The following is a 24,897-nucleotide window of genomic DNA, read 5'->3' as shown; positions in this document are numbered from 1 at the left end:
AGTTTTGAGTTTGTACAGTCAAAGGTAGACACTGCTATTTTTTTGAACACATCCCTTTCAACTAATTGCCCAATTGCACAGCCTTAAGAGCGTGCATATCATGAATGCTGGGTCTTGTTTGTTTTCTGACAATCTACTGAACCTACTGGTAACTTGTTTGCCACGTAGCAATAAAAAATATACTAAAAACCTTGATTATTCTGGTTAGTCACATTGTACTGCTATTATTTTGAACAAGACTGTATATCTGCTTTATTGACTTAAAAAATATATCTTAGTATTTTTCCTACTGATTTAATCGTGCCACTCCTATAGAGATATTTTTAAGGTTCTCACAAACTGTCAATGTAGGCAATTATTGTTTTATTAAAAAAACACTTACATATATACAAAGAAACCAGTGAACACTGATCACGCTCAACTAAGACATTACTAAAGCCCTGATTTTAAGGTCAGAAACAGAAAACAATTTATAATGAACAGAAAATAAAAAAAAGGATTTAGATTTTAAACAAACAAAAAAAAAAAAAACAGAAACAAAGCACAAAGTAAAAGGACAGCAATGTCCCCGTCCAGCAGTATTTGGTTATGAAAAAGTCTTCTTCAGATTTCAGTTCGAATGTTCCTCTCAGTCTCACTCCCATTTATAAACCTTGAGCATCTTCTCGGTCAGAGAGGCCAGGAAACTGCTCTGGTTGGCCCCAAACGGACAGATGTCCAGCACGGGGAGATCTGCAGGCATCTTCTGAAGCAGAGCACCAGTGCCGGCGTCCCAGACCTGCAGACAGAGCGGAGAAATCACAGACGAGACAGTGAATGAGAGACACGAGCACAGGCTGGACCAGACGAGGAACGCTTCTCACCATGGTGGAGTTGGTGGCCTCGTCCCCAGCACACACGAGCGTGGCTCCGTCTCCGGCCGGACTCTTGAACACGGCGTTCTTGGTGAGAAGCTTGCAGGAGGATCCAGCGGTGAAGGTCTGGACCGGAGAGCAGGAGCAGACAGGCGTCTGGCTGATGTCTGTCTGAGGCGTCCGGCTGAGCTCCATTAACACACAACGCAGTGACGGGTTTGAGCGACCTGGACACACAACACCGACACGAGGAGACGCAAGAAATCAAAAGACAGTAACCTTCAATTAAAATAGAAATGTGTGTAATTTAAATCATTGTTTTCATACTGGAACAATATTAGTTATTTTTTGTAATGCAAACAACTGAAATTAGTGATTGTATGACTGCACTGGGCCGTTATTACGGTTTAATTTGTAAATATCTAAAGTCACAATGAAATGGCGCGACACATCTGTGATTCTGAATTGTAGCGAACATTCCAATAGAATCAATTCAAAAGAGTGGCAAGAAAAGAATGTTGGAGAAAATAAAAAAAGTTCACCAGAAATTTGAAATTAGAGATTAAACATTACGAGGTAAATAAAATAAAATTATATTAGACAATATATTTGAATAAAATGAGATTTCTTTAAAAAAAAATTATTTTAGGGCCAATGGCAAAAATTCCCACATTTACATCATGTATAAATTGTATTTTATGTATTTTTAAAGAAATTAAATTACATATTAAATTACTAAAAAAACAGATATACACTTAAAGCTAATAATATCAAAATGGCTACATGGGTGTTAGTTTAAATATTTGTGCATGCTTTTCAACAAGAGAGATTAAAATAATATGTTTCGATATGCTTCACCGAATCTTGTGATTTTTGGCCAAACTCTTCAGAAGTTATTAGCGAAAATAGTATTTTTTATTTTTTTTCATCTCCTAACCACTAGGTGGTGCTGTGCTGAAACTACGTGAGAAACCTCAGGTCATGGCTGTCATAACTAGTGTTGTCAAAAGTACAGACTTCAGTACTGCATTTTTAAAAACGTCCATTTCCCGCTAACACTGAGTGCTGTTGAACGTATTCTTAAACGTGGCTGACTGTCTTTAGTGTTCGAACGCTCAACAGACATCACTGTGATTGGCTACAATGATCATCTCTTGATCATCATCACAGAAGCAGACGGGAGTGTCTGAAATCTGCAGATCTGTCTATGTGCAGATACATGAAGAATCTTCTGTTAGACGCAGCTTTCAAACACTCCTGAGTGTGGCCAATCACAGTCGTATCTGTGAACACTTTGGCCAATCAGCGGTTTTTAAAAGTACAGTGCTGACTGGAAGTCGGTACTTTTGACAACAGAGTTATGACACAAACCATATTTGTTCTGAATACACTAAAGCATCGCAGAGATATAGCCTCATGTCCATTTTTAGAGCTCTTTGCCAAATTCGTTTTATTTTCACGCATTATTCGAGAAAAGTAATCGACCTTAATTCCATAATATTTTGGTTTCACTCATAGTCTGAAGATGATCTGGTTAAATTTTTGCAAAAATTACACCAATGGTCTAGGAGTTCAAAAAAACCAAAATAGTATGGCGGTTCAAAAGCTATTAGCATAAATGGAAATCCAAATCTGAGCTGTTGGTGGCGCTAGAGGGTTTGAGTTAGAGACTCCAAATTTGCAGTACTTATTATTGAGACTATCCTCTATCTGTAAGACACATTTCATAACTTTTCCACAAGTGGTTTCATGGCGACCCTTCAGTGCTTGGCCCCTAATAATCATAATAATAATGAAAAAACTAACAGATTCAATAGATGCTTTCGCGATTTTTTGCTAATTAAAGTTTTGAATGGAATAAATAAATAGAAGCTGATAATATCTCAGTTTCTTTTTAAAACTGAATAAAACCAACAGAACAGTATAACTCTACACTGACAGCCGTCATATTAGTTTGACGAAAAACATAACTTTGGTAGTTAAGTATGAGAAGGGGCTGGTGTGGGTTGGACATGTACCTGGTCTGTAGGTGACGAGGCAGTGTCTGCTGTCCGGCTCCACCTGTATGTCTGTGCAGCTGCCGGACTCTAGAGGAAGGATGTGGGGCGTGTATGTGGTTCCCTCCACGTGCTCCCAGAAACATCCGCCCTCCAGCGAGCCTGCGATCAGGCCGCCACACGGGAACATGCTGGAGGCGGCGCGCGGGATGTAGGACAGAGACACCACTGGACAGCTACAGTGGACAACAGGGACAATATCAGCAACAAACAGCTTCTCCACAGTGTGTACAGGACACAATCAAGTAATACACAGAGAGTTCATTTGCAAAAACTGATAAACACCACTATATTCTCCACATTGAACCCCAAACACGTTTTGTCAAAGCTGGTATTGTCCAGTTTCAAGCCGATTTCTTGGAATGCACAATATAAAAAAAACGTGATTTCTGAAAATACATCAAAATGTAGTTAGCCGTTTTTGCAAACCAACTCTTCATGTACAGCATGCTACGGTTTGGCCGAAGCCAGGACCGTGGAGAGTGACCTGGAGCGCAGCGGGGCCAGCTCCTGAACGTGAGTGCTAGTGTCCCGCGTGTCGTACACCAGCACAGAGCCGCTGGAGAGACCGGCGTAAATGTAGTTGTTGTTATCATGGCACCAGCAGCAGCTCCACACAGGTCTGCCCGTGTTGTAGGCCTGAACCACCGTGTTCGTCATCAGGCTGCAGGGAAAACATCAACAGGATCGAGCAACTCAGAAGAGGCAGTTTCGTTACATGCACGGGACATCATTATTATGAGTTTCTGAGTAGTAAAATCACACCCAGAAAGAATAATCATATCTCATTGTCTGTATTGAAAGAAATAACCCAGACAGGCTGCATGCAAAAACAATCCTACAGCATGAGCAATGTAGTCTGATTCAGATGATTCTTACGAACAGATTCTTTTAGTGAATCAAATAACTATTGACTAGTCTTGTCGGATTCTGGTTTTTAATCAATTGTTCAGAAAGACAAGTTACTGGCTCGAATCGGTTTCCTGGTTTAATTTACAGCATTAAAGAGAGAGAACTGATATATTTGATTACAGAGTCAAAATGAAACCGAATCAAACCTAGAGCTTCTGAATCAGAATCTAATCAGGAAATGGATTCGAGGGGTCGATGGATACTGGATTGTGACGATCATTGAGAAACTATTATAGTTTTTGTAATTATTTTACATTTGAGTATCTGTATATATTTTTTAAGTAATTTTGTTGAGTAACTTTTATTAGATTATTTATGTTTAATACTGTACAGTTGTTGTTATTTTTTCATTAACTATTTAAATTAATTTTGGTTTAAGTTATTTTAGTAGTAAATGAGAAGTTGCATTGGCAACTAATATAAAATATGTATTTTTATATTTTACTTGATTTCAATTTTATTTCAAGTACCTTTTTCTTATTATTATGGATTTAGCTTTAGTTACTTTAATAACACTGCTAATAACAATATCTATTTTTGAAAACCTGGCCAAATTATTAAAATGTAAAACATTTTATACATTATATATATATTTATAAATAGGAGCATCCTCTCCTGTGACCCATGAATTGTCTGCATGTGTATTCAGAGCCAGTGAGCAACAGACTTTTTATAATAATAAAAAAAAAATTGTGTTAACTTGTGTTGTCGGCATTAATTAGGTTAATGTGATTATAACGTGTTAACTTATCCAGCCCAGATTTATAGATACATATATTTTAGTTACATTTTATTTATATATTTTATCTTAGCTCTTATGATCCTTTGACCATAACTACTTGAAGTGTATTTTGTAAGAACAGAACCCAAAAACTACTTGTGCATCTAAAAGTTGGTGTAGATTAATCAGAATAAATGATATTATCAGTCAGTGTTTAAAACGATTTTATATTTTATTACAGAAGGTGTCAGTTGATTACCCAGCAGGACAGCCGTGGTCTCTCACCTGGTGAGTTTGAGAGTGTTGTCGAGGGCCGCGGACAGAAGAAGACTGTCCTGGTGTCGGCTGAAGCACAGACCTCGGATCTGTTTGGAGTGGATGGGAACATACTGACTCGGTTTGAGGGTCGCAGTGCTGATCTTCTTCACACCGAAGCCTGAGACAGCAACGATCGATCGATCAATGCTTATATAAACAAAGGAAAGGGAAAAACATCAATGTGGAAGAGCTCAAACTGCTACCTGGCACCAAGGTTGCTTGTGGAGAAGGCTGAGACGCCAGCAGACAGCCGAGAGGCTCACAGTAGGACAGAACCCTACTGCCCCCCGTCTGAGACACCAGCACAGCCTTAGAGAAGACGTAGTGTCCCGCGCCGGACGAGTCCTGCCTCTGAGACGCTCCCTGAGAGGAGCCGAACGCCGCCTGAGCTCTCCACCTCCTCAACTCCTGCAGAGCAAACACAGAGTCCAGCCGCAAGGATGCTTCACTTCCTCTAGACACATGACCATGAAGCTCAGATGTGGCTCTCATCAGTTGACATTAAACTCAATTCAATCGGCTTCTCCACTCTTTCAAGCTATGGGTTTTCATAATTGGGTTTTCGGACCCCCTTGGCCTTCACTGCACTGGATGTTTTCCTTCTCTCTCTCTAGAAGCCATTTTTCATACTGCCTTCCAAAGACTGGTCAATATTTCTTAATTAAACAATAATTATTCTACTGCAACCTCAAATTTAAAACAGTGTGAAAAAAAAAAAAAAAAAAAAAAAAAAAAAAAAAAAATATATATATATAAATATATATATATAAATATATATATATATATATATATATATATATATATATATATATATATATATATATATATATATATATATATATATATATATATATATTTATTTTTCCTGGAATACAGCAAGCTATTTTTTTTATAGCTGAATCATGCGTAGACTTCTAAATCAAAATTATGTTAAGTAATTAATGTCAAGCATGTAAAACAAGCGTAAAGCATTGAATTTGGGTGAAGAGAAGCCAACTTGTGAGGAAACTAATTAACATTAGTTCATGTTGGTTTTACACTTATGTTTTTTATTCCTATTCTGAATACCGTTAAATTGAAAGTTTGCTGTAGAATAAAGGGAACTACAACACGTTTATATTTGTATTTACTACCTTTACTTTGATTACGTTTTATTTGACACTCATTTACATTATTTCTGGAAGTAATAGTAAAACTTTTGTAAAGACTTTCCATCCAACAATTATTCCTGTGTGCATTTTGGGGTATCACATAAAAAAAAAACCCTGGATTGAATAAAAACAGAAGTGAATTAAAAAAACGGATGCACACAACTGAGTAGGATAACGTTTTTATACAGTAAAAAAGTGCATTAACACATACTGAAGGAAACACATTTACCAAATTAATTCCTCCATGCGCATCACAAAAAGTCATGTGACTGCACGATGGGACGGGATAATTTGACTAACCAGCGGAACGATCTCGTGGCAAAGCATCGTCCGAAAGCAATGACCGCATTTATTGTGTTTCGTAATTTAGCATAAATAGAAAAGCCTATATTCAGTCCACTCCTTTTCTTACTGATATTTAGTGCTAGTCAGTATCAGAAAGTGACGTGATTTTGTTCTCGTTGACTCACTGGATGAAAAAGTGCTTCATTCGCAAATGTTTTATGCGTTATCCCAGTTTTGCGCTCAACTTAAATTTGCATCTTTAAACAAAACGTAAAACTTCTGGCTGTTTTTCTTTTTTCTTTCTCTCAAAAACAATTTTGGTGAGTCTTATTTTCTGTAAACTTATATGATATAACATTCCTCTAACAAATAGTAGAAAAACTTCAGCATAACTTAATACAATTTAAAAAAAATTTTGAACGGCAACAATACAGAAGCCAATTCAATGTTGCAAACATTACGGTGTCTTTATAACGACATGCTTCTTAACGGTATTATTTATATGAATAGGTTCAAATATAACATTGCCTTTATATTTAAGAAAAAGAGTCTCTTAAAAAAACATTTGGGGGTCCTTGGCATCAAAATGCTTGAAAAGCCCTGTTCCAGTTAACTAGTGTCGAGACACTTGAGATATGAAGAGAGTTTGTCCTGAGAAGACACACACACACACACCTCGAGCTCTTTGCGCAGCCGCACGTTCTCGTCGGCCATGAGCTGCATCTGCTGACGACACTGAGCCACCTCCAGCTGCTCCATCCTCCGTGAGCCCTGCTCCAGCTCCAGACGACTGCACACAGTCAAACCATCAGCTCAAGCATATACTGGACACACAATACATACATACAGTAATAAACGCTCACTGGAGCACCTCTTCAGTCGCACTTCCTCTGCGTTGTCCAGGGCTTTCAGTTTCCGTGCATAAAGAAAGATGATATGACCACGTTTGGCTGGTTTATTGCACTGAGGAGACACAAAATCTTTTTTTACCGACACATTACATCACCAATATCCTACATTTAATTCTGTGAAAGGCGTATTACACATCTACAATATAATGATACAACATTTTATAAATTGCACTTCTCAGATAAATGTTTTGCAATATACTTTAAAATTATGTTAAACATTATGAATGTTGTTAAACATTTCTATTAACATTAAAACACACACACAAAAAAAAGAAAAAAAAAAATATATATAAAATATTTAAATGCATTTATACAGCCACTCATGATAATAATATATAATATGAAATATATAATAATTTAAAAATATTGATTGAAATTTTATTTTTTCCATTCCTTTTTTTGGCCTGTTTTTTCTTTTCTCCGTGCATTTTTACAGCCACATATACTTTTTAAATATTTCTTAAAATGTATTTTTTGTTTTATATATATATATATATATATATATATATATATATATATATATATATATATATATATATATATATATATATATATATATATATTTTTTTTTTTTTTTTTTTTGTAAATTCAAAAAGGATAATTAATTTTCCATTGGTGAATTTTTGTAGCCAGTAATGTAAATACTTAAAATGTTCAATCACAATTAATCACATGCAAAATTAAAGTTCGTGTTTACATAATACATGCGTGTGCACTGTGTAGATTTATTAAGTATATATAAAAACAAGTACATGCATGTATATATTTAAGACAAATATGTTGTTTATTTATTAAATGTTTATATATAATATAAATAATAATATAAATATATACATAAATTTTACACACACAAACATATACATATATATAATTTATATATTTATATATAAGTATTTTACATAATTGTAATTATTTAAAATTAAACCCAGATAATATATCTGCACATATGAATTGTGATCCAACCATCACACAACTATTTGCAGAACTAAAAAAAAATAAAAATAAAAATAATAATAATAAAAATAATAATAATAATAATAATAATAATAATAATAATAATAATAATAAAAACTTTAACTCTAGCTGTTCATTCACTGAAACGGTGAAACGCACCTGTGGACATTTATTTCCTCCACTCGACAACCAGCGGGAGATACAGATGAAGCCGAAGAGGTGACCGCAGCGGAGAGCGGCCAGGCGGTGGTCCCCTGCCGTGGTCCAGGGCTCGAAACAGATGGAGCAGGTCTCTCCATCAGCATCATCTGCTTCGGTCTTTCCAGCGGGACTCGCAGCAGCTGTGACGGGATCCTGCGACTCACAGACCGGCTGGGAAGAGACAAGTCTCAATCAGGACAAAGACAGCTGCCATTCACAATCCACTTCACTACAATGATGTGACGCATTCCCAACAAACTGAAACCAGATATTCTGCTGCTCTGATAGAGGACCATAGTTTAGATCATGCGTTATAAAAGCACAACAGTTAAACAGTCACCTCAGTCTCTTGTAGTTGAGCAGATGCTCTCGTCCCTTCAGCCGCTGTAGAAACACTGGACCCTGAATTATACAAAAACATATGGCTTCATTTCATATGCTAAGAAGTTAGCCAACATGCAATTTCAGATGCAATTCTAGTAGTAGATTGTTATAAAGAGCTTAAAATGTAATAGTTTAAAAGATATCTGGGAAAATATTCATCTGAGCTAAAATTGTTATGAAACGAGAAATGTAATGGCCGTGGACCTGTAGCGCTGGACTCATCAGACGTGGTCACATTCGCAGCAGGAGCAGGAGCGGTGCGGATGGAGCTGTGTTCAGGATCCAGCGCTGGTGGATCTGTGTGAGGAGCGGAGCGCCGTGTGTCCTGGGAGCCGCTCAGCCGATCCACCAGATTCTGTGCGATGATCTCCCGGAGTCTGCGCATCCTCTCTCCACGTGAGGAAACCTGCGAATGTGTCCTGGGAAAACAGGAAGATCGAGTCATACAGCCACTCCATACTGTCGATGCAGGAAAAAGTAAGTGAACCCTTTGTATTCTCTTTTAACTTGGACAGATTATGCACACGTTATATTTGATGAGCCTTAACCCGTTCTCTTACCCAGTTATATTTCTCCTGCGGATCGCCCGACGGGCTGAAAGTCTGGGTCGCTCCGATGGGCCTTGATCCTGTAAGGGAACATCCTCTTCCTCCGTGTTGCTGTCAGATTCAGAGACTACGATCACACCGGCCTCGCTGGATGCTGGAGCCACTTCCACCTCCATATTCTCCATCTTCAAATGAGTTCTGCAGGAGACACAACAGGAAAGAATTAAGGACTGAAACACGGTTGATATTGTTAACCAAAACTAAGATTAAAGGGATAGTTCGCCCAAAAATGAAAATTCTGTCATGATTTATTCGCCATCAAGTTGTAACAAACCTGTCTGAGCTGACACCAGCCATTCACTAATATAGCATATAAAAAAGATACTATCGAAAGTCAATGGCTACCATTAACTGTTTGGTTACCAAACAGTAAAGCCGGTTCTGTGATTAGTAGTAAATCTCAATTAAGTACATTCAGATGGAGAGGCATTTACTACAAAGAGCCGTAGCACACTAACAAGCCACGCAATATCGTGTTCATAGTCTCAGGTGATACATCGCCAATAATGAACGCGATATTGCGTGATATAATATATAATTTATTCTAAAATAACACTGGTCTGACACACTTCGACCAGCCTCATTTTTACATCATCCTAAATTCAGATAACTTTTTAATGCAACTCTAGTAGGCTATCTGGTAAAATACACAGTAGGGCTGCAAGATTAATAGAAATTTAATCGATTTGATTGATTTCACAGAATGTGCGATTTTCATTCGTATCTTTCAGCAGTAAATCTCCATCCGAACGCCAGAGGCATCTGAATAAACAGAAAATTTAAGCGATTTCATTGATTCATTCATGACTAATAAACGAATAAACTTCATTCGTGACTAATAAACACACGACTACGACAATATTTTGTTTATCGTAGTTCTTATTATTATAATTTTATATTTAAATAAAGTATTTTTATAAAGCAGGGCCGTTATCACCATTTAGAATACTATGAAATATATTGCGTGCCTTATTCTGTGCGATTTATTTTAAACACTTACGTTATGAAGTAAATTTGTTACTAAACGTGGTATTTTAACATGTTCTCAGATGGAGCAGTATTTACTACACAGAGCCATAGTTCACTGAGAAGCTACGCAAACAGCTATTATTATCGCAAGCAATTTCATAAACATGCAATAAAATCTTCTGCATTTTTTTGCGTAACATGTCAGTGAACTACAGCTCTTTATCATAAATACTGCTCCATCTGAAAGCATGTGATGATGATTTAGTGCTGATTACAGAACCAGCTTTACTAACAAAATTTAATTCAATTCAATTAATCATGCAGACCTAATTCACAGGCATCTTTACAAACCAAATATAGTCATACAGTTGTGCAATACATTACATATATTTCCTTTCTATGTGGCCCATTTGTCTAAGAGTTCTGTGTGTGTAACATTTAAACCATGTTTTAAAATTAAAACTTTATAAGTTTCGTAAAATATAAGACAGATTTATCCATCCGGGTCTTTCATACATACTATTTCCCAGCTTTAGGACGCAGTGATCATCTAAGTACGGAGAGTATGCGAACTACACTAGTTTGCGACACGTCCTGATAGATCGCTTGTTTTAGTCTTAAACATTAAAACACACTACATAAACACAGATCAGGGTGATCTTAAAGTAAACTTTGACTAGTTATTTAATAAACAAGTTTTATAGTTTTCGCTAACAAAATAGCCACACGCACAATAAAACCAAACCAACAACATGCATAACACTGACAATATTTACCAAGCAGAGCGACTGGTTTGCTTCCTGAATTTCTTCGTAGGTCATCAAAAACTACATTTTGTTGCGATTTAAATTATTTAGATAATAATAATAAAAAAATCGTTACATTTGAGATCGAATTTGAGCAGAATTTACTGCTGCTGCAAACACAACCGCCAACGTGATGCTCCGCCCACTCTGCTCGTTTCGCTCTTTGATTGGACAACAGCTTGTGAACGTCTCCGATTCGTTCTTCTTCTTCTTCTTCTTTGGATATTTTTGGCGAATTCCACACCATAGATACACACCGCCACCAACTGTTCCTATTCATACATGAATGATAGGCTTGCCTCTTTTCAGATTTTATTTATTTATTTATTTATTTATTTATTTATTTATTTATTCATTCATTCATTTATTTTGTTGTTAATTTTATTACACCCAAGCTGTATTTCTGGCTGCTGCGTGTAAAAAAAAAAAAACCCGCTGGTGTGTCCCCCTGTTCCTTTGCTTATTTAACTAATTCGCTTATTTAATTCTGTTTCTACTATATATTCCATTTATATTCTTTTATTAATACCTTCTTCGTTTTAACCCTTTCCCTAATATCCAATTATCTCCTTTTTTTTCTTTATGATTACCTTTAAAGTTCTTTATCATTTTTATTCTCTCTATATTATATTTCCCACATTTTAATATAACATGTTCAACGGTTTCTATTACCCCACAAAAAGTACATTTATCTGTAATATGTTGACCTGTTCTGTATAGGGATGCATTTAGTCCTGTGTGTCCAAATTGTAATCTATATAAAATCACCTCATCTGTCCTACATCTTCCAAAATTAGTTACTTCTTTAACTGATGAATTAATTTTATAATAAAACCTTCCTGTATCAGCTTTGTCCTACTTCTTCTGCCACTCTTCTGAATATTTGATTTAATAAATGATTTAATTTCTCCTCTTTTTTCTTTTTTTTTTTTGCAAAACTTATCTGCTATTTCATTACCATTGATTCCTGTGTGAGCCGGTAGGCTACCCAACAAAACTCGACATCTCCTCATATGATTTAGAGATTTTAATGTTATATATATCATTTAAAATGTCTTCTCTAATGGATTTATATGAAACCAAACTGTTTAGCGCTGACATTGAGTCTGATGATATAATTACTCAATCTGGGCCAACATCTTCTATCCACTGTTATGCACTGTTATACATTTATACTTTATTTCTCACACTTTCTTACAGTTTTAAACAAAATTAAAGCCCTATTCACATTGGATTAAAATGATCTGGGGACCAATTATTTTATCTGTGTTCATTTAAAAATGGTATGTCATTTGCGGGGGAATTTGTACTTTATTAATTAAAGACATGGCCCATTCACACAGGATTAAGATCACAGATAACTCTCATTCTCAGACACAAACTAAGTTTTAGTCAGCAGATGGCGTTGCGATTTTATTTCTGCTATAAAGATGCAGTTTTTGAATGATGTGCAGAAAGGTCCTTTTAACTCATGTCCACCATTAATTATTGACCCACTCTAAAGTCCCTGTTGATGGCACTACAACAACAAATCCCAAATCCATTTCATGCTTTTAAGAGCTCTAGAAATACACAGCTACTTTTAGATTTCTGTAAACAGAAAAAGAAGACGCTCCCCCCATAATGGTGAAGTTAAAGCATCATACAATTTGAGAACTCAAGTGTCAAGGTTTTTTATTTCTAAGAGCTGGAAAACATTGACCTCACACTGAAAAGAGTATAAAACTGTGTAACCAGAGAGTTAACGCTAGACTCAACAGACTGATGCTATTTCTGTCAGACGTCTACAGAAGTGCTTATTGAGAATGAACAGAGGTTTACATGATGTTCTTTTTTTAACACCGTGAACTTTTCATCGGCTGTTCTATGTATTTTTAAAAACACGTTTGTTGTGATAAAAAAGGCATAGGAAAACAAAGTTATTGTTGATTATGTTTCTCTGATTTTATCCAGTTTCTCTGCTCTCACCGAAACAGTATTATCATAACACACTAAAGCAAAGTAATGAGCAGTGATGATCAGGCTGTCATGAAAGATTGTTAAACATCACTCACGAAAAAGGAAAAAGAAAACAAGAAGTTCTGATGTGCTACGAAACACACACATTAGGAATCAGTGTATGAATCTCAACAACGGTGAAAACCAAATGCTTCATGTCGCAATGCATGCTGGGAGTCATGGATGAGTTTTGTACTGTGCATGTACCCAGCATGCATTGCAGCATGAAGCTCTTGATTGTGACCATTGTTGAGCTTCATATGCTGGTTCTTGATCTCTGTGTGTGTATAAATGATGCCATTAAGTAAAGGTTAAGTGCATAAGATGGTGTTTTTTAAATCCTGCTTAATAGTTCATCATCTCATCTTGTAGTGTAAATAGCTTCAAAACTAATAGGGGTGCTCCGATCACGATCAGCCGATCGTTATGCGCATCTTCATCAGGTGCGTGATTTCACATAGAGCAGCTGTTACTACACAGAGCCGTTGTTAACTGAGAAGATGCGCAAATCCACTTCATTTTCAGCGTTTTTTGGCGCATCTTCTCAGTGCTCCGATCGTGATCGGAGCACCCCTAGAAACTAATAAAAAATAACTATGCAAAAGAGTACGCTGCCATCAATAATTAACCATAACCATCTTCGTAAATGTGTTTTAAAAACAGAAATGCAGAAGTCAACATAAACGAAAATGTAAAAGTCAACCCGAAAACACTGATAACCATAATGGTGAGCTTAAACCAAATATATATCTTTTTGTTTAGATCAAATGTATGAATTTAAATTAATTGACTTTTAAAAACAAGAAAAATATACTTTGTTCCAGGTTTTATAAAATGGTTTTCATAGATATAGAAAATATTGTTTAGGGCAAGTTATTTATTATTAATTAGCTCAAGTTTAAATTTTTTCAGTGTTATTATAATGTTTTCTCCCCTGCATGTATTTCCCCCCTTATAATTAAAATCGTACGCTGATACTTAAAGGCACAATAATTAAGTTTTCGCCACTAGAAGGTGCATTTTCAAAACAAAGTGGAATCATGGTAATTGTGAGTTTTTAAGTGTTTTTGAATAAATATAAAATAAATTCAAACAAAAACATTACAGATCTAGAGGCTGTCTAATGGATTTGTGTGGGCTTTGTGAAGAAGGTCTTCTGTAGCTCTGCTCTGGAGATGTTGTGTCGCTTGTTTTGTTTCTGCAGATTCAATTTACCTTTGCAGATGACTTCACATCTCTCACATCAACATCTCAAGGTGTTTTAGATCAGTGTATTACAAATGAGCCATAGAGCACATCTATGACTCCAGTACCTCACGTCGGCCGTCTATAATTTGATTCACAAAGGTTGTGACCTCCCCCATGTGTGCACAGGTCCACGTGTCCGTGCCTGTTGCACTTTTCTTATGGCTTTGCTGGTCTTCAGCGTTTCCTTAGTGAAATTCATGAGGACTGTTTCAGCAAAGATAAACATGGCCTCTACACCAGACATCTGTGTTTGGTTTAAGACCTGACTGAGACATCAAACGTGCATTTGAACCCGTTAAAATGCCATTAGGAAGGATTCTTATGTGGATTTAGCTCTGTGATATAAACTTGTCCTCCACACCACATCCAAAGCATGTTGTGTTACATTGTGAGTCATAAACAGATCGTAAGCAGAGCTGTACTGTGTATAATTGCGTTGATGTCTTACAATAAAAAGTGCTCAGGCAATAGCAAAAAGAAGAAAACAGCTGTGATGCACACAATAGTGTGGCAAAAAACAGCATGTGAAAAAGAGTAGCCCGAATTCATTATGTTCAGAAAACAGTAGGCGAAAAATTCCCCAGATAACCTACTACTTTTAGCAAGATGAGAAGTCTACACCTATTGGTCACTTTTCTATCCCATGAGGCCACAGGAGAGGATTTGTGAATGGCAGTGAAGTGACATAACTGACAATGTAAGTCACATGACAAATATAGCACATCCGGATTAAATTAATACGGACATAGTCACATGTCATAGAACACACTTTAATGTCTGTCAAGTAATTACTTATTTTAAAGACTGTCTACTCAGACCTTATGCAATTTAGGATGCAGTCAGTGAGATGAAACAGAATATAGGCCCAGGATCTCCCAGAATGCATTGCAACAAGTTAAAAAAATTCTAAATAAAATGGTGGAGAAAGTGAGATAACAAAAAGTAATTTTTTTCTTATGCTTATCAGGGATTTTCATTGTTAGCAACATGCTAATTTTAAGAACAAAATTGTTTGAAAATGAGCAGTTTTGGTATTGCAAATTAGCAAGTGTTAGTGTTGCTAGCGTGTAGATACATACTTTTCTTTGAAAAACGTGTTATTGTTAAATTTTCCCCTAGCTGTCTGATTTGATCAAATTTGAGCTAAAATGTAGCACATTTAATTAGCTTCATTTTCTTAAACAGTAGATTTAGGCTTAGTTTGTGTGGAAAAACTCAATTTCTTGAATAGCTTAATTGTCTAACACTGGAAATCATTCACTTACGAGCCGGGATAGATGAAAAATAACTAGTTTAAATGTAGCAAGCTACTTTTGTCATGTAAATTGTGTTGTAATTAGCAAATTTTCCAAACATTATGGGCCCTATTTTAACGATCTAAGCGCAAGGTCCAAAGGTCCCGGCGCAGGTGCACTCAGGGAGTGTCTGGATCCACTTTTCTTTTGTCTGTTTTCTTAATTGCAGAATATGTATCATGTGCATCCAGTCCTTCGTGCTGTCTTTGCTGTAAACTGGATTAAAGGGACACAAGTGAGAGACTTATTTACCCTCATTTGATAAAACTGTTTTGAAAAAATTTCTTTTACATTTAGAAATTTCTAGAATATCTGTTTCGGGTTTTTTATTAGTGTAAAAACTTTTCCAAAATAAAAAAGTAAGTAAGTGAAATTTTCACTTATTTTTCACCAGATCTTGAAGTGTTCCTGTGGCTCAGTGGTAGAACATTGCATTAGCTAGTGCAAGTTTGGGGGTGTTCGATTCCCCGGGAACACATGATAGGTGAAAATTGTTAGCCTGAATGCACTGTAAGTTGCTTTGGATAAAAGTGTCTGCTAAATACATTAATTTAATATTATTTAATTAAATTTTACTCAATAAAATGTACTTATTATTATTATTAGTTTTTTTTACTTAACTTAGTTAAGTAGATTTACTTAATTTCCAAATGTGTTAAATTTACTTGAAAAATGCTTGTGCAAAAACTTGCCAAATAAAAATTAAGTAAATTTACTTATTACTAGTTTAACAAAGGCAAAAACGGTCGGTAGTTGGGTAATGGGTGTTTTTTGGGCGTAACGTGCAATAAACCAATCAGAGTCTCATCACCCATCCCCTTTAAAAGCTAGTTGTGCTCTCGCCATGTTTGGTTCACTATTAATGTAATTTTTCATTAAAAAAATTTTTGCGTGCTGTGTGTAATAACCAGTGTTGGGTAAGTTACTTTAAAAAAGTAATCCACTAAAAATTACTAATTACTTCTTTAAAATTGTAATTTGATTGCATTTCTGATTACTGCGTTTTAGATTACTAATTGCTTTACTTTCAGTTTACTTTCAAGATTACTTTCCTTTTCAATTTATCAAACCTAAAACATGCACTACAAAGAGAAACTCTCGTTCTTTCGTTAATTTAATATTGACAGAAAAAAAATAGGTACATACCGTATTTTTCGTATTTTTAAGTCGCAAGTCGCACCTGACTATAAGTCGCAGGACCAGCCAAACTATGGAAAAAAGTGCGACTTATAGTCCGGAAAATACGGTAAGTATTATTTTTGTAACTTACACTACCAATATCAATGATGTTTTTTTTTTTTTCATCATCTCTGTATACAAAGAAAGATTCAGGTTCATTTCAGCTACTTTTCTTTTTTGGAAGAAAATGTTTTTCTCAAGTAATAAGCAATTGTGACGTGACTTAACGCAGCAGATTATCTCATTCTGACGAGTCATTTATTTTTACTTATTAGTGTTACTGTGACATAGCCTAAACTTGTACACATTCACTTGATGAACTTTTCCCAAACTATAATGCCGGACTTAAATATGTTTTTTTCAAACATTTTGAAATATGATTCATACTAATTGAAATACAATCTTTCATTGCATCTAAATGCTGTAGGAATCGTCTGCATTTTAGCTCAAATTGTCCAGTGATTTATTAAAGGGCATACTGACCCACAAAACATTATTTTTTTATTTATTTTTTTAGTTCATAATTTTTACCACTGCATTTGTAACTTAAAAGTAACATAATTTAATTGACATAAGTAACTGTAATCAAATTACATACATTTACATTTTAACGCATTACTGTGTTACCAGGAAAAATAATTAGATTAACGCATTTCTGTGTAAGACGTCATACCCAACTCTGGTAAAAAACAAAGTTTAGGCATGCTGTGCACATGCCTATAGGCACATATTACTAATGTGCTCTATATATAAAAATATAAATTGCAGCACGGTTTAGACCAGGGTTTAAGTTGGTCTATGGCGCTGTCTATTTTCAGTTCCTTAAAATAGCAATGCGCCAACAGTGCGTCTGAACACACCTCTTTTTTTAGACCAGCGTGGCCATAAGTGCACAAATGGGTGCAAATGCGTTTTCTATTTAAGCAATGGGAATATTAAAACTGCATGGGGCAGAAACTAGTAAAACATTTGCGTCACATTGCGGCAGGTGTATGATAGAGCTGTATGACTGTGTCTGAAATACCCCTACTACACTATTTTGAGTGGACAGACATTTGTAGTAAAGTGCCTTAATTCAATCCCACAATACACCTCAAACATAATTAGTCAATTTGTGCTTAGCCTAGCTCATTTATGAATGTTCCACTTTTAGTTTTTTGATCATAAAAGATGTTTCTAAACGATTCCCATGTCTAAGAGTGTAGTATAAATGCGTGACGTGGTTACACTGTGGGAAGTATGTGCTCTTTTCTGTGTATCCTGTGAAAAGGCTTATAGCCTGGACGTTTGTAAGAAACATCATTAAATGTTTTTAACTTTAAATCATCACTTCTAGACAAAATATGAGCCCAAAATCCATAATGTTTCTTACGGTAAAAAAGTCCATCTTCTTTTGTCCTCCAACATTAAAATACATCCACGTATCCAAGCATGCATGCTTTTCACTTCACATGACATTAAAGATGGACTGGAGTGCTGTGGATTACTTGTGGATTATTGTGATGTTTTTGTCAGCTGTTTGAACTCTCATTCTGACGGCACCCATTCACTGCTAAGGATTTATTAGTGATCAAGTGATGCAGTGCTACATTTCTCCAAATCTGATGAAGAAACAAACTCATCTATAACTTGAATGAGTTAAGGGTGAGTGCATTTACTGCAAATTGTTATTTTTGTATAAACTATTCCTTTAATGGATTAATAATTGATCATATTTTAATCTTAAAACTATGTTCATTTTACATGCATACTGACATCTATTCAAGGCATGGGGAAAATATGTTATCACTTCTCGAGTATTACACCACATTTTTAGTCATTTAATTGAACCTTTTCTTAAATGAAACATTAGTACAAAGATTATATTCGTAAGAACCTGGGTTTTGTGTTTGAAACTTGTATTTTCAAAGTATTTTTATGTTTTTTTTTCTTAATTGTGTAAACTCCTATTTGACCTCCTTGGGAGCAGGTGTAGGATGGGAAGGGTTTAATAATACGCACACTGCAGACCAAATTATTACATTCTGAAAAAGGATTATGGAGTCAAACATGTATTATATATTTTTTGGAATAACATACAGTAATCAGTAAAACAGCAAGACCAGAAACAAGAACTGAGGAAGTATATAGGGTAAATTGTCTTTGTAGAAGAAATACTGGTCAACCGTTACTCATTTTGACTGAAGAAAAGTAAAAGGGAAACCCAGACTATTTATGATGTTATGAGCACTTGTCACTGTGTGAGTAATATGCACAACAGACCTATCACAGAAGTGATGGTGTTACTAAGAGACATGGCATCCGGCCGCTGTTAATTAACACCTGGATCCTCTTCAGCTGAATCAGTTCTGCCTGAAGAGTGACAAGCTTTCGCTCAAGGTGGTTAACAGCACAGCATTTCCTCAGTGCCCATTAACACCCTTTATATTATGCTGTTTCTGTCTGATTAATAACTTCAGGCCTTCTGTTGTGCTGTGACATGAGTACTGTCCGAGTATTCACCTCCATGTTGTTAGGGTGTTGTGGTTTATTGCCAGGGCATCACTATGTGGTTGCTTTATGGTTTTAGCATGTTCCTATGTGGCTACTTTGGCGTTTTGGGTGGTTACTTTGGTATGGTATCGTTTGCCTGAACTAAACTCATTGCCATCTGGTTTGTGTCTACAAACACATGCTGTGTGGTATTCTGAGCCATTTTCAGTGTGTGATTGGTATTTTCAAGGCGTTTGTTTGGAGTGTTGCTACGTGGTTTTTAAGAAATCGCTAGGTGGTTCCCAGGGTATTGCTATGTAGGAACTAAATTAAATGAGTTTTTATGTGGTTAACATGTTTAATGATTTTGCTAGGGCATCTCTATGTTGCTCCTTGGGTGTTATGGAAGTTGCAGTAGCGTTGTTAGGTTGTTCCTTGGGGTTAGTGCATGGCGTTGTTTCGGGGTTTCTATGTGTATTGAGCTGTTTTTAACATGCTGTATGTTGTGTGGTTTCCAGGACTTCATTATGAAGCTGCTATTTGCTCTGAAACATCTTGAGCATGTTGCTGTGTAGTTGTTTAGGTGTTCTCAATGGGTGCTAGGTTTTCATGGATATGGATTAATGCAAGGGCATTGCTAGGTGGATGCTAGATTGTTGTATTATTGTTTGCCTTTCCGAAACTCACTGGCATGATATTCAGGTGTTCTTGGTGGTTTCCAGGTGTTATAGGTGGTTGTTTGTGTCACTATTGTTAGTTGTTTGCCAGGGCATGTGGGATGTATTCTGTACAGTGGCCCACAACCAGAGCTGGGTAGTAACGGATTACATGTAATCTGGATTACGTAATCAGATTCAAAAACTCAAGTACTTGTAATTAGAGTAAACTACTTTTTAAAGTACTCGTAATCAGACAACAGTTAGTTTTTTATGGATTACATGATAACATATTATAATATGATAATACATATTATATTATCATATTTAAAAGTATCAGTGTATTTTTCTAGCATGTCATACTTTGTATGTCAAAAAAGTAAAACATTAATCTAATAACATAATTTATTCATTTGGATAGATGGAGTTTGTTGATACTGATTTCATTTTAATAATAATAACAACCATAATGTCTTATTATTCTAATTTAATGTAAGGATAACATGTAAGAATTCAATGCAAATATAAAGGAATGGAAGGAAAATATTGTCCTTTATATGTTAAAAAGTGTAACAGCAAACAATTTAAGGCAAATATAAAAAAAAAAATATACTGATTAAAGTAATATCTGAAAGAGCAATGAGTAGACTGCTTCATATATATATATATATATATATACACGCTAAATGTTTTCATTTCATTTTCATTTCGGTTCAGTCTTGGTTTAAAAAAATCTTCAGATTCCATATGCAGAGCGAAATGGGAACGGTCCAGCATTTAGCAATAATTATTATTAACTCTGTTTTTATTCTTGATTTTTTCAAACTACCAACACTTTGCATTTTTGAATTATGCCTTATGTGTGACAAATTACATTTGTGCAAAAGAACAAACAAAAAAACAAAACACTTTTTTTCCCCGGACAAGTAACTTACTCTGACAAGTACATGATTGATTTACTTGTCCAAAGGACATGTAAAAGCTTTTTTTTTCATATATATATATATATATATATATATATATATATATATATATATATATATATATATATTTTGCAAACAAGTACAAGATCAGGCTAACTGAATATATGTGATATCAAATAAGGGTTAGCACAAATGTAATCTAAATGTAATCCAAAAGTAATCAGATTACGTTACCAAAAATGTGTAATCTAAGAAATTATATTACTGATTACAATTTTTTTCATGTAGTCTGTAATCAGTAACTGATTACAATTCATAAGTAATCTACCCAGCTCTGCCCACAACACAACAGATTCTCCAAAACACAACAGAAACAAGCCAAACACAGTGAAATTACTGCTTTGTGTTGTGTTGTGGCTATTTGGTTGTGTTGTGCACTATTGAGCCACTGTAATTCTGAGTCGTTTTTAAGTTATTTTTTACTGGACCAGGACAAGAGAGCCCACCTCTAAGTTTACAGTGATATTGTTGTGTATAGATATGACTCTACCCCTTCCTTCAGTGTTGTTTTGATCGGAGACACTTGTAAATGAATGTTACAGACATCTTGTACAACCCTTTCCAGCTTATTATAATTAATGTCGAAGTGCTAAAGTGGGTCCAGGATAGTCAAGCAGGACTTCTGTCCCCATATTGATCTTCAGTATGAGCCAGAGTCAGCACACTTGCCCTGATGAATGTCAAATGAGAAAAGAGACTATAGTGGAAACAGATGCATCTGACAAATCATTTAAGTTCATGGTGTGTATTTAAAAAAAAAAACTAAGTATTAGCATTTTGTACAAAATGAACAAATTAGATTTAACAAATGTAAACGATTTTGCCGAAAGGTAACTGTGTTGCAGTAATAGTACATGATGTGCTGTATCGTATGCACTTATATGCAACGTTGCTGGTTTTAGAAAAGATAATCGGTCTTTAGCTGCATATCGAGTTTTCCCCAGTCTGCGTCGTGATTATTATTGATCTGCAGTCACAATGACAAAGCAGCCATGGTTTCCAATGGAGTGCAAGTCATTATCTGATGCTTAGCGCTAAAACTCTGCAAGCCTTTTATTACTGACTCAAATGAGGAGAGTTCTGCAAGCTCTCGAGTGTTCAGTTCAATCCTATTTTAGTCAGACAGCCTCTTACAACGGTTGCTGGTCTGAAGCGCCTCTAAAGAAAAGAGCTCTGACCCTGAAAGACTGAGGCCATGGCAACAGTAACTAAGACAGGAAGACACATTCAGAAGGACCAGAGAGCAGAAATCAAAAAGAACAGAACAACACACATCACAGACTCAGTTTGGAATCATTAACTAAATGATTAACAGTAATCAAGCCAAAAACATATATATGGTTCAAAGTCATCAAAGGGTTAATAAAGTGTAATACATCTTGAAAATGTATATGTTTAGTAGAAAATGAAAGATTTTATCAAACTTTGATAATTGCCTTTATCTTTTCAAGCAATGATGTAGTGAAACATCTGGTAAAGTGAGGTTTTCAGGTAATGTGTGTACAGTATACTCCCTGGACCTCTGCTTCTGATAAATACTGCCGTGTATTGTGCATGTTACATTTTGACTGACATTAATGTGGTTATATTTAAATAATGTTATTTTTTTACCAGGAACGGATTGGTTTTGATGCACTTTGATGTTATTTTTATTGTCTCTAATAGCAAAACTCATTTATTTAAAGTGAAAATGCAAATCCCATTGTAAATAATAGTGAAAAAGCACTTTGTAAAACTACTGTTCCATTGTAACCCCTTAGCAGATTAAGATTTGAATAAAAAAAGCATGATTGATTTACCAATTTTACCAATTATTTTATTGTATATTATTATTATAGGTAAAAAATCAGATGCTTACAATCAAGTTTTTCAGCATGGAAACTGAGATTTATTTTAATTTGCCTTCTCAAATATTGATTTTGCAGGGTAGCTGTCCTTGAAACTTCTAGAGCCATGAATCACCGTTATATGCAGGAGCCTTGGAGTCCAGAAAAGGTTGAGAACCACTGCCTTAAAGAAACTTTGGTAACATTGATGCTGTAATTTGTCGTTTATGACGATTACAGATTTTTTCCACTGTCAAATATGCAATTTACAACACTCCACCACAGTAAACACCGTGAAATACAAAACACAGCTTGGAAAGCAGAGCAGTCATTTTTTATAGTTTAATCTGAGACTGGGTTTCATCAACTTGACAGTTTTAGCACTTGAGAATCAATGAAAGCTGGAAATAACATCACATCTTGAGGAGTATGACAAACTAACTCTAAAAATAGTCTAGAGCGGACTGATGCTACGAAAACCAGCCAACATCTTGCCTTTCTAAGAAGTGTGATGGAAATAATGTGGAAATACTCCGGTGATAATATTGGGTCTGCAAGTAAACTCTATTTGATCAGGTAAAATTCTCTATACCATGTTATTGATTTTGGATGAGAGTCTGCTAAGGTTTCAGACTTTTTCTTTTGTTTTGTGAAAGATTAATCTTGTAACTATCGGGAAATGCAGCAGTGTCTGTTTTGACTTATTGAAATTTAAATATCACGCTTGCACGCTTTCCTGAGAGAAGAACAGTTTTCTCTAAAGTTTGTTATTTTCTGTGCAATCTTGTTATTTGTTTTCCCATACATCTCTAGCATTCAAAGCTGTTTAGTAACCACAATTCTTCAAAATGTCTTATTTCTGGCTTCAAAGAATGTAAGTCACATGACGACACATGAGGAGGAGTAAATGATTACAGTTTTTTTAGGTAAAACTTTAAGTTATTTTCAACTGTTACAATCCACAATTTATTCATAAAAAATAAAATAAAAATACAGCAAAATTTATAGCCATACATTCTTGAGGTAACATATGACGAATTCTTCTTGGGGTAACTAAACTAACTCACATGTAAGGCCATTTTTAGGTTTCTTACTCACTGCATAACTAATATGGAATTATTGAAGAACTAACAGGTGATTATTCATTAACACTTAACTCACTGCTGTTAACTACTAAGAAAGATGTGTTAACTAATCAGTATGTAATATAGTTTTATGATCATGTTAAGTAACAGTTAGCTAATCAGTAACTAATGTATTCTGCCATACCTCCTGAAAAACTACTATTAATTATCTACTAGTTAGGGTTCAAGAAAACTAACGATGAAATAACTACTAATGAACAGTTATAATCAAAATTACTTGAGTAAAAGGACAAGTACAAAGCACTACTACAGTAGCAACTTTGTTACAGCCCAGTTATTAGCCTATAATGCAAATGAAATATGAATTTTGTTATGGATTTGCTTCTAAATGTTGATTATGAAATGTTTGTTAAATTAGTTCAAATGTGGGCAGTATGCATGTTAAAATGGAATAAACGATGCTGTATTAAGAAATTTTCTCATCTGAAATAAACAGATGAGAGTATTTTACAAAGTTTATGATTACTTTTATATATATATATATATATATATATATATATGTATATATATATATATATATATATATATATATATACAGTGTTGTGGGTAACGCGTTACAAAGTAACGCGTTAGAGTACTCTAATTACTTTTTTCCTGAAATGTGTAACTTAACGCGTTAGTTTCGTGCGGAAGTAATCAGTAACTTCGTTATTTTTTTTAAAAAGTAATCCGTTATTTTAAGGAAAGGAAAATCCCGACTGCAGCCTGCTTTTTGTCAGACAGTAGGCCTAGGTCTACTGTGCCACCTGCGGATGTATCAGCGGAGCCGAAGCTCTGTGATCGTAAAGTCAATGGCTGTGATGCGTCTGTGCCCTGCGCCTGACCCTGTGTGTGTGGGGTTTTTTTTTTTCCGAACTCCCGTCTAGATAGCAGAGAGGACAGCGTTTGGTTTATGGAAGTACGCACATTATTTTCAATTTGTCAACGAAAAAGAAAAGAACATAACGGTAAAATGCACACTCTG

At 35.2% G+C, this 24,897-nt stretch overlaps 1 protein-coding gene across 2 annotated transcripts; it reads right to left on the bottom strand.

Moving 5' to 3' along the window:
* Nucleotides 1-348: 348 nt before the first annotated feature.
* Nucleotides 349-11,317, bottom strand: LOC128013738 (E3 ubiquitin-protein ligase RFWD3-like). 2 transcript variants are annotated; one of them, XM_052596929.1, is made up of 13 exons: nt 11,208-11,317; nt 9,309-9,494; nt 8,953-9,167; nt 8,705-8,766; nt 8,323-8,535; nt 7,170-7,261; nt 6,974-7,088; nt 5,066-5,270; nt 4,830-4,980; nt 3,399-3,575; nt 2,873-3,087; nt 864-1,081; nt 349-778 (listed from the first exon to the last, which is right to left on the bottom strand). In XM_052596929.1, exons 2-13 carry the CDS (start codon nt 9,479-9,481, stop codon nt 635-637), a joined length of 1,980 nt encoding a protein of 659 aa, XP_052452889.1. In that variant the 5' UTR covers nt 9,482-9,494; nt 11,208-11,317; the 3' UTR covers nt 349-634. The 2 variants fall into 2 exon arrangements, with proteins under 2 accessions (XP_052452889.1, XP_052452888.1); XM_052596928.1 differs by having other exon boundaries at nt 11,102-11,297.
* Between the last annotated feature and the right edge of the window lie 13,580 nt (nt 11,318-24,897).

The sequence above is a fragment of the Carassius gibelio genome, chromosome B25 (genome assembly GCF_023724105.1).
Source record: "Carassius gibelio isolate Cgi1373 ecotype wild population from Czech Republic chromosome B25, carGib1.2-hapl.c, whole genome shotgun sequence".
NCBI lineage: Eukaryota > Metazoa > Chordata > Actinopteri > Cypriniformes > Cyprinidae > Carassius > Carassius gibelio.
The sequence above is the reverse complement of the archived record's forward strand: the minus strand, read 5'-3'. Positions and strand labels throughout refer to the sequence as shown.

Coding starts and splice junctions, on each gene's coding strand:
- LOC128013738 (XM_052596929.1), bottom strand. CDS start 9,481: ATGGAGAATATGGAGGTGGAAGTGGCTCCAGCATCCAGCGAGGCCGGT. Junction 4,981..5,065: donor ACAAGCAACCTTGGTGCCAG/GTAGCAGTTTGA, acceptor TTGCTGTCTCAG/GCTTCGGTGTGAAGAAGATC. Junction 3,576..4,829: donor AACACTCTCAAACTCACCAG/GTGAGAGACCAC, acceptor TTTTCCCTGCAG/CCTGATGACGAACACGGTGG.